The sequence below is a fragment of the Otolemur garnettii genome, unplaced genomic scaffold (assembly GCF_000181295.1).
Source record: "Otolemur garnettii isolate 467f Iridium unplaced genomic scaffold, OtoGar3 scaffold00132, whole genome shotgun sequence".
NCBI classification, from domain to species: domain Eukaryota; kingdom Metazoa; phylum Chordata; class Mammalia; order Primates; family Galagidae; genus Otolemur; species Otolemur garnettii.
Genome location: NW_003852527.1, coordinates 1,844,848 through 1,853,309, shown reverse-complemented (window position 1 = coordinate 1,853,309; position 8,462 = coordinate 1,844,848). Strand labels below are relative to the sequence as shown.

Here is an 8,462-nt window from a genome sequence, read left to right as displayed (position 1 = left end):
CCAGTATTTTTTTTTTAAGTTTAACTTTGTGACTATAAAATAACAGGGTTTTATTTATTTAATTTTTGAGATAGTCTTTTAATTGGTCACATTTGGTAGGGTGCTGTTGCGTCTTAGCTCACAGCAACCTCAAACTCTTGGGTTCACGTGATCCTCTTGTCTCAGCCTCCCAAGTAGCTGGGACAATAGGTGCCCGTCACAGTTTTTTAGAGATGAGGGTCTCACTCTGGCTCAGGCTGGTCTCAAACTTGTGAGCTCAGGGAATCCACTTGCCTTGGCCTCCCATGTGCTGGATTACAGGAGTGAGCCACTGCAGCTAAATAACAGGGTTTTTAAAGTACTGATTCCTAACATATTGAAAATATTAGAACAATTTAAGGGGGCGGCACCTGTGGCTCAGTGGGTAGGGTGCTGGCCCATACCAAGGGTGGCGGGTTCAAACCCAGTCCTGGCCAAACTGCAACAAAAAAATAGCTGGGCATTGTGGTGGGGTGCCTATAGTCCTAGCTACTCCAGAGGCTGAGTTAAGAGAATCACCTAAGCACAGGAGTTGGAGGTTGCTGTGAGCTGTGTGACGCCATGGCACTCTACTGAGGGTAATAAAGTGAGACTCTGTCTCTACAAAAAACAAACAAAAGAACAATTTAAGAAAACAATGGCCAGGCATGGTGGCTCATGCCTGTAATCCCAACACTTTGGGAAGCTGAGGTGGGAGGATCTCTTGAAGCCAAGAGTTTGGGACCAGCCTGCATAACATAGTGAGAACCCATCTCTACAAAAAATATTTAAAAATAAAAAAAAATGAAAATGAAAAAATAAAACAAGACATCATTTTTATATAAGTAAGTCATGCCAATTATGGTTTACTGAACTTAGTTTAATAGCTACCAATTTGTGGAGGCTCTTGCTTCACAGGAAGTGCAATAGGTGAACGCTGCCGATCCCTGAATGATGATGGCCTTTCTCTTCGATTCTGGGGAGGTGCTGGAGGTCCTGGAGGTCCTGGTTGCCAATAAGGAGGATGAAATCCACCTTGCGGTGGACCAAAAGCAGCCCCATGCTGAAAGAGTATTGCAGTTTATTTTTCTTCACATTAAAACAATACACTCTCTGGGACACACGCGTGTTATGAACTGGGACAGTAGAAATCCATGTGTGCAGCAAATCCAAGAATTCCATGGTTCTAATATCCACCGATACTTCTGTAGCCCCAAGAACCTAGGCTTTCTTAAGAAAGATTTTCCACTTATGTCAATGCAAACAGCCTTCTAATAGTCAGCTGGTAAACTATTTTCAAGAAGTATAGAGCAAGATATATAATAACTTTTGGATTCTGAATCCATTTATAAACTAATATTATCAGTATTAAGACAACAAATAAATGTTAACTTTTCCTTAACTTAAAAAATCCTGGAATTTTTCTTTCTCAATTTCAACTTCCTGCTTATAATGAATGTAAGTTGTTTCATAATCTTGTAAGACATTATTTATAAGCAATGCCATAACCATATTAAATATTTTTTGCAATTTTGCTATTTTCAGGGCCTTTTTTAGGCCAGTTGCCATTAGAATTCTTTGTCTTCTTAGCATGGGATCTAGCAAACAGAAGTGGGGTAAGTAAAAGTTCCCTGCCACTACAATTATTCAAAAATAGAATGCAAACTGTCATATCTATATATGAGTATATAAGAATCTGAGTATGTATTAAGGAGAAATTTATTGTCTTAGGGTGGATATTACATGTCTTATCTACTCTACCCGAGAATTAATAGAATAACATGTGGATCTTTTCAAAGTTTTAAATTATGATAGCACAGTTATGAGGTAGTGATTACCATCAGTTATTTCAAAATGACACCTAGCCCTATAACTGAAGGGTAGACCTTGGCAAAGGGGATAAAGAAAATAAAGGCCCACGTAAAGACACTATTTTCCATAGAGTTCTATGTCCCTAGGAATGAATTGGATGCTACAAAGGAAGTTATGTACAATTCCATTAACATGTCATGTCAGAATGGAAAAAAAAAATGACAACACTAGAAAAACAGTCACAACTCTACAAAGCAGAAGGAACTGCACTGAGGAAGATGTTTATGTGCTTTATTCATGTCTTACTCATAATCTATTAATACTATTGATAAATAATATATTCAACTACTGTGTATTTTCTAACTTTTATTTAACATTTAAAGATACCATATTGAAATAATGAATTAGAAAACAAAACATCATATAGCTATTGCACTTATACATTTTTCATTTTATCCAAATTTTCCCCTAATGATCCTTTATACCATTTTCCTAATCAAATAAAAAATGGGAAAACAAAAATCTTATGATTTTTATACTCAAAAATGGATAACTTTTCTGAGACATAGTATGTGCTTATCTGTACAAGTCTGAAAAGTGAAACACATATCTTAGGTATTCTTGATGAGATACTTCCAAAGAACGGATTACGTGCACATCTACAATATTAAAGCAACAAAATATCTTTCACCTGATAGTCAAACTGGTTCACTGGCCCCACTGCAAAATTATCGGGTGGTCCACCAAAGTTGTGATTGTTCTGGTTAAATATATGCCTGTTGTCAGGGGCAAATTCCCCACTGTCCTGACTGTTGCTGTCTTCAGAAGGAGGAACAATGTCCATTGGGCCTGGTGTTGGTGGCATCCATGGCTGATCTGGAGGGGGGTGTGGGGGTTGCTGATGCATTCCCCATTCTATTTAGGATTCAGGCATAAAAACATTCAACATGGGGTTATAACAAAATAAACACAAAATTTTAAGATCTCAAGAAAGCTAGATTTTTCAGTAAAGTAACATAAATATACTATGACTTCTTGGTCAAACCCTTTTGTACATTTTAAAAATAAACAATGAACTAAACTGTCTTATAATTCAATGAACTAATTCCACTTGAATTCACACCCTAAACAAATGGAAACCAAATGCTCAAAATTATGTTTAATGAAAGTTAACAAAATCCAAGCAATTTTTTGTTGAATTTTTCTAGATTTGCTTAGTACAATGCCACAAAAATAATACCTTGGGAGTTTATATAATTTGTTTCTTCCATGAACAACACTTATCCTCACAACATCCCTGTGAGGTAGGGAGAAATCAGGTATTATTTTTGCCAATTTCAGGAAGGGAAATTGAGGCACACATAGGTAAATCACTTGTCCAGGGTCACAAAGAAAGCCAGAGGTGACTGCAAGGTAGGGATGCCAGGATAAGTCATTTATGAATCTGAACTTGGGAACTAAAACATTTTCAAACTTGGGGACATTTGGCTTTCAAAAAAGCTAGAAATGAACCACCTCACAGTATCAAAGATTAGAATTATGTATCTTTTTAAAAGTGATGCCAGGGGACTAATTCCTAAGTTTTCCATTCTTATAGTAAGAAACAATAAATTTTAATAGGTAAAGGAGGATATGACTTCACCATCAGCATACCCAAATGTGTGACTGATTCCTCCATAAACAGTATGAATTAACTATTAAAAATAGTAACACAAGTCATGGAAAACTGAATTAGCATTAAGGAATCTAAATCATACTGTGAAGTAACAAACAAACAAACAAACAAAAAAGGGAAGAAAAAGGTAGGTGGATGGTAGGGGCAGAGTATATTTGACAGACTAATTTGTCACATAGTGACACACTTTTTCTTATAATTAGAGTCTAGACATGTTTTACTCTGCCAGTGCTGCTTCTGAAAAGGCCAGAGGTTGCAACAGAGAGACAAAGAATGCTCTCTTCCCTAGATGCCAAGTGAGGTTTCCAGAATGTTCCCAGCCCCTGCCAGCCTAGGAATGAAGAACCAAGAAAAGAATCAAACTGAGTGCCACAATGCTAGCAGACTGAGTACAGAATAATTTTAACCAAAAATTGTCAAGGTCAAATCAAATTGAAATTGCCTACTCTTTAAGGAGTATTAATTTCAAGAAGTCATAAAACTAAGCAAAGTTAAAATTCTAATATCATTCCTCATTTTATTTTAAAGCAGTCTTAAAATGTGGAAAACAACAACAAACCTGGCTGCCACATTCTGTTAAAGTTTGAATCCCCTTGAAAATTCCCATGATTGTTTGGACCAGATTCCATTGTAGACATATCTTGTCCGTTTGGCATCATTCCTGGTGGTTGTTCTACCATGCTTTGCTGTCCTGAAGCTTCTCTCTGGGCAATCCAAGCTTGTGCCAAAGCAGCCCAGTCAATCTGGCCTAATGTAAATTAACACAGAATTTAGCATTGAGAGTGTAGGAGCTAAAAGAATAGTTAATGCCTCTATGAAAAACAAGCATCTCAGTTATTCCTTAGTAGAGATTTAAAATTTTATAGCATGGTATGGTTTAAAGGATACTTAGAAAATAACCCTATAAAGGCTAGCATATAATATAAACCACTTACTTTCAGAAAAAGATCCTAGTCTTAACCTATTTCTAGCATTATTAACTCCTAAGAAATTTATTGCCTAGCCTTAAAAAAAGATGGAGACTTTCCTTCTTTCATGTTTACATGGATGGAGCTGGAAAATATTCTTCCTAGCAAAGTATCTCAAGAATGGAAGAAAAAGTATCCAATGTACTCAGCCCTACTATGAAACAATTTATAGTTTTCAAAGCTATAAACCAATTATAGCCCAAGAATATGGGGAAAGGGAGGGGAGAAGGAGGGTAAAGGGAGGGGATGGGAGGGGAGGAGAGGGAGGAGAATGGGTGGAGGGAAGGTAATTGGTGGGACCACGCCTACGGTGCATCTTACAAGGGTACATGTGAAACTTACTAAAACCAGCACATTGTACCTCATGACTGCATTAATATACACAGCTATGATTTAATAAAATAAAAAAGAAAGAAAGAAAGAATTTATTTCCTGAACTTAGTTTACTAAGGTTTTGGGTTTTTTGTGTGTGTGTGTGTTTTTTCCATTTTTGGCCAGGACTGAGTTTCAACCCACCATCTTCGGTATATGGGGCTTGTGCCCCACTCCTTTGAGCCACAGGCACCACCCAGTTTACTGAGTTTTAAAAAAGTTATCATCACCTGGTTTTTTTCAGAGTAGCAAAAAGAAAAAAACTTTAGTTTGTCTTATTCATCTTTCCAAGCCTATATTCCAGCCTACAGACCACAGATGAGCATGGCTTTCTAGCCCACTTCTGCTCACAGCTGTACTTCTTTTAACTAAGGCTCCCTTCTTCAGCAAAACACCTCTCTTTAACAACTTCCTACCCAGTCTTTACTTAAATTCACTGTCCCCACTACCCTGAATACTGTCCCTTTTTCTTTCCCAAATATCTAACATTTTAAGATCTAATATTTATTAATTAAACAAAAAGTAGAATAAGATAGTTTTCCATAAAGATTAAAGAGACATTTTTATACATCTTGGTTTGAAACAAAATCAGCATAGTACATGTAGGGTTAAACTCAGCAATGTGTACCTAATTTTTTAAATGTGCAACTATGACCTAACAAACCTAGCTCTTTTCCTAAGAAATAATTGGATCAGTGAATAAAGACAGTATATGAGATTATGTTTGTTGTTTCAAAAAGTAAAAGGGTATAAACAACAAAATATCCAAGAGTGAATTTATTAAATCATAGTATAGTCCTGTAACAGAATACTACATGGCTATCAAACAGAAAGAAAGGCTTGGCACCCATTGCTCAGTGGTTAGGGTGCCAGCGGGTGTGAACCCAACCCAAGCCTGCTAAATAACAACTACAACCAAAAACAGCTGGGTGTTATGGCAGGCACTTGTAGTCCCAGCTACCTGGGAGGCTGAGACAAGAGAATTGCTTGAGCCCAAGACTCTGAGGTTGCTGTGAGCAGTTGACACAGTGAGACTCTGTCTAAAAAAAAAAAAAAAAAGAAAGAGAGACGAAAGGAATGGAAAGAAAGGAAAGAGTATCATATTAACCCAATAAGGGCAGAACAATGTAAAGAAAGGGTCAAATGGGCGAAACAAAACTGGCCACTATTAATAATGATCGAAGCAGGGCAGCGCCTGTGGCTCAAAAGGGTAGGGCGCTGGTCCCATATGCTGGAGGTGGCAGGGTTTAAACCCAGCCCTGGCCAAAAATGGCAAAATAAATAAATAAATAAAATAATGATTAAAGCTAAGTAATAAATGGAGGCTCCCAATACTCTTCCTTTTACCTTTGTGTATGTGCATAAAATATTCCACAGTAAAAAGAAATTTTAAATTATACAATACCACACCATATTGTTGAATATGATCTAGATAGAATTATAAGATTCAGAATTAACAGAAGTTCTACTTAAGGAACACATTTTAGACTTTTCTTGAGCAAATCAAGGCCTAAATCAGTTTAAAAAAGGAAAATCTTCACAAAGCTTTCTACCTTCTGAGGAAGTCTACAAAGGAGAAATCCATTTTCTGCTATACATGCTATGGAAAGGCAACTTATGTGAGAGATTACATTCTGACCATAAAATGATCCAACAAGCCAATTCTAATGACATCTCCCTTAACCTCATCACCTACATCCTACCAATCTCCATATGCCTACCCCACCCCCTTCCAAATTCAATGTTTCCTTACTTGGATCTTGTTGGTGCTGGAATGACTGCATCCATTGTTGTTGGTTCAAGGGCCACTGTTGCCAAGGCTGTCCTCCTTGATCCCACATCCTTTCTTTTAAAATATATGTGATTTTTTACCTTTAATAAATTAAACATAGTTTAAAATTTAGAGTGAAAGCTCTTTAATTTTAACACATCAGACATCAGAAATTATTATATCATGAAACATTTATGTCATCAGAAGTCTAAAATTCTGGTCAATAGGTTGCCAGAGGCAACTGGAATTTTTAGGTTGGCAAGCAAAAGTAGAAAATTTTATGTTAGGCTCAGTGCCTATAGCTCAGCAGCTAGGGCTCCAGCCACATACACGGGAGCTAGCAGGTTCAAACCCAGCGTGGGCCTACAAATGATGACAACCACAACAAAAAAATAACCGGACTTTATAAACTGTAGTACCAGCTACTTGGGAGGGTGAGGCAAGAGAATCACTTAAGCCCAAGAATTAGAGGTTGCTGTGAGCTGTGGCACTCTAACAAGGGTGACACAGTGAGACCCTGTATAAAAAAAAAGAGGGCAGTGCCTATGGCTCAGTGAATAGGGCACTGGCCTCATATACTGAGGATGGCGGGTTCAAACCCGGCCCCAGCCAAACTGCACCCAAAAAACAGCCCAGCATTGTGACAGGTGCCTATAGTCCCTATTACTTGGGAGGCTGAGAAAAGAGAATCACCTAAGTGCAAGAGCTGGAAGTTGCTGTGAGCGGTGATGCAACAGCACTTTACTGAGGGTGACAAAGTGAGATTGTCTCTTAAAAAAAAAAAGAAGAAGAAAAGAAAATTTTATGTTAATGCTGATATTAGAATTTGGTAGCAAGGTATAGCTCTAATCAATTTAGCTCAAAAAAGGCCCTCGAGGCTTGGCACCCATAGCTCAGTTAAGTAGGGTGCAGCCACATACACCGAGGCTGGCAAGTTTGAGCCTGGCCTGGGCCTGCTAAACAACAAAAACAAAAACAACAAAATAGCCAGGTGTTGTGGCAGGTGCCTGTAGTCCCAGCTACTTGGGAGGCTGAGGTAAGAGAATCGCTTAAGTCCAAGAGTTGGAGGTTGCTGTGAGCTGTGATGCCACCACACACTACTGAGGGCTGAGGGCGACATACTGAGACTGTCTGGAAAAAAAAAAGCCTCCTAAAACTCAATTTTTACAATATAATTTTCTGTAAATTTTTAATTTACAATATAATTTACAATATAATTGTAATATGTAATTCTTTTGACAATTATAAGAAAAATAATCTCCAACTAAGACCTCTTTAAAACAGTAAGCAAGAGCTCTGCTGACAAAGAAAAATTATTCCTCATAAATGATTAAAGCAGAATGTACAACAGAATTAGAAGACTCACACTGTCAAACCTAATCAAATAACTGATTCAGGAAACCTTAGAAGTTGAGAAGAAACCAGAAATTCAAAGGCTGCCAAAATAGCACACTCACAGATCATCAGGTGTCTCTTATGTCCAGAGAATCACTAAGAAGATTCTCACCAAAAATGTTTAACTGAATCCAACTGAGGTTTTGGATCTCACTTCTAGCATAAATGAATTGTAGTTCAGAAGAAACACACAAATCTAAAAGGTGGGTTAGTCTCTAAGACCCAAGACTTGATTTCTTAACATGTAAACAGCATGGAAAAGAAGGGGGATGGGTACCCTAGGTTAGTAACAATTAAAACTAATCATTAAATCTAGGAGATGGGTATGGGGGAGGATCATCGCACTAGCCTATTTTTCTGTAAGTTAATCTGAAAACTTTCCTAATAAAAGGTTTTAAATTCCCACAAATCTAGTATTTTTGTACTTTATCTAACAGCAATATATAACCCTGTTTAAGAATCAATGATGGCT

The 8,462-nt window shown here is 37.4% G+C and overlaps 1 protein-coding gene across 4 annotated transcripts in view; it reads right to left on the bottom strand.

Annotated features, from left to right (window-relative positions):
* The window catches only part of PNISR (PNN interacting serine and arginine rich protein), a 35,176-nt gene that overhangs the window by 15,614 nt on the left and 11,100 nt on the right, over positions 1–8,462 (bottom strand). For 2 of the 4 annotated variants that reach the window (XR_002775361.1, XM_012810388.2), the window contains exons 3-6: positions 6,578–6,696; positions 4,044–4,232; positions 2,501–2,724; positions 889–1,060 (exon numbers count right to left, since the gene is read on the bottom strand). Coding sequence is in view for 3 of the 4 variants with exons in the window: in XM_012810388.2 (XP_012665842.1) it covers positions 889–1,060; positions 2,501–2,724; positions 4,044–4,232; positions 6,578–6,665 (673 nt within the window). In the remaining variant the exon portion in view is untranslated. Of the gene's footprint in view, positions 1–888; positions 1,061–2,152; positions 3,816–4,043; positions 4,233–6,577; positions 6,697–8,462 lie in introns of those variants that run through there. The other 2 variants (XM_023518219.1, XM_023518220.1) reach the window with 2 other exon arrangements.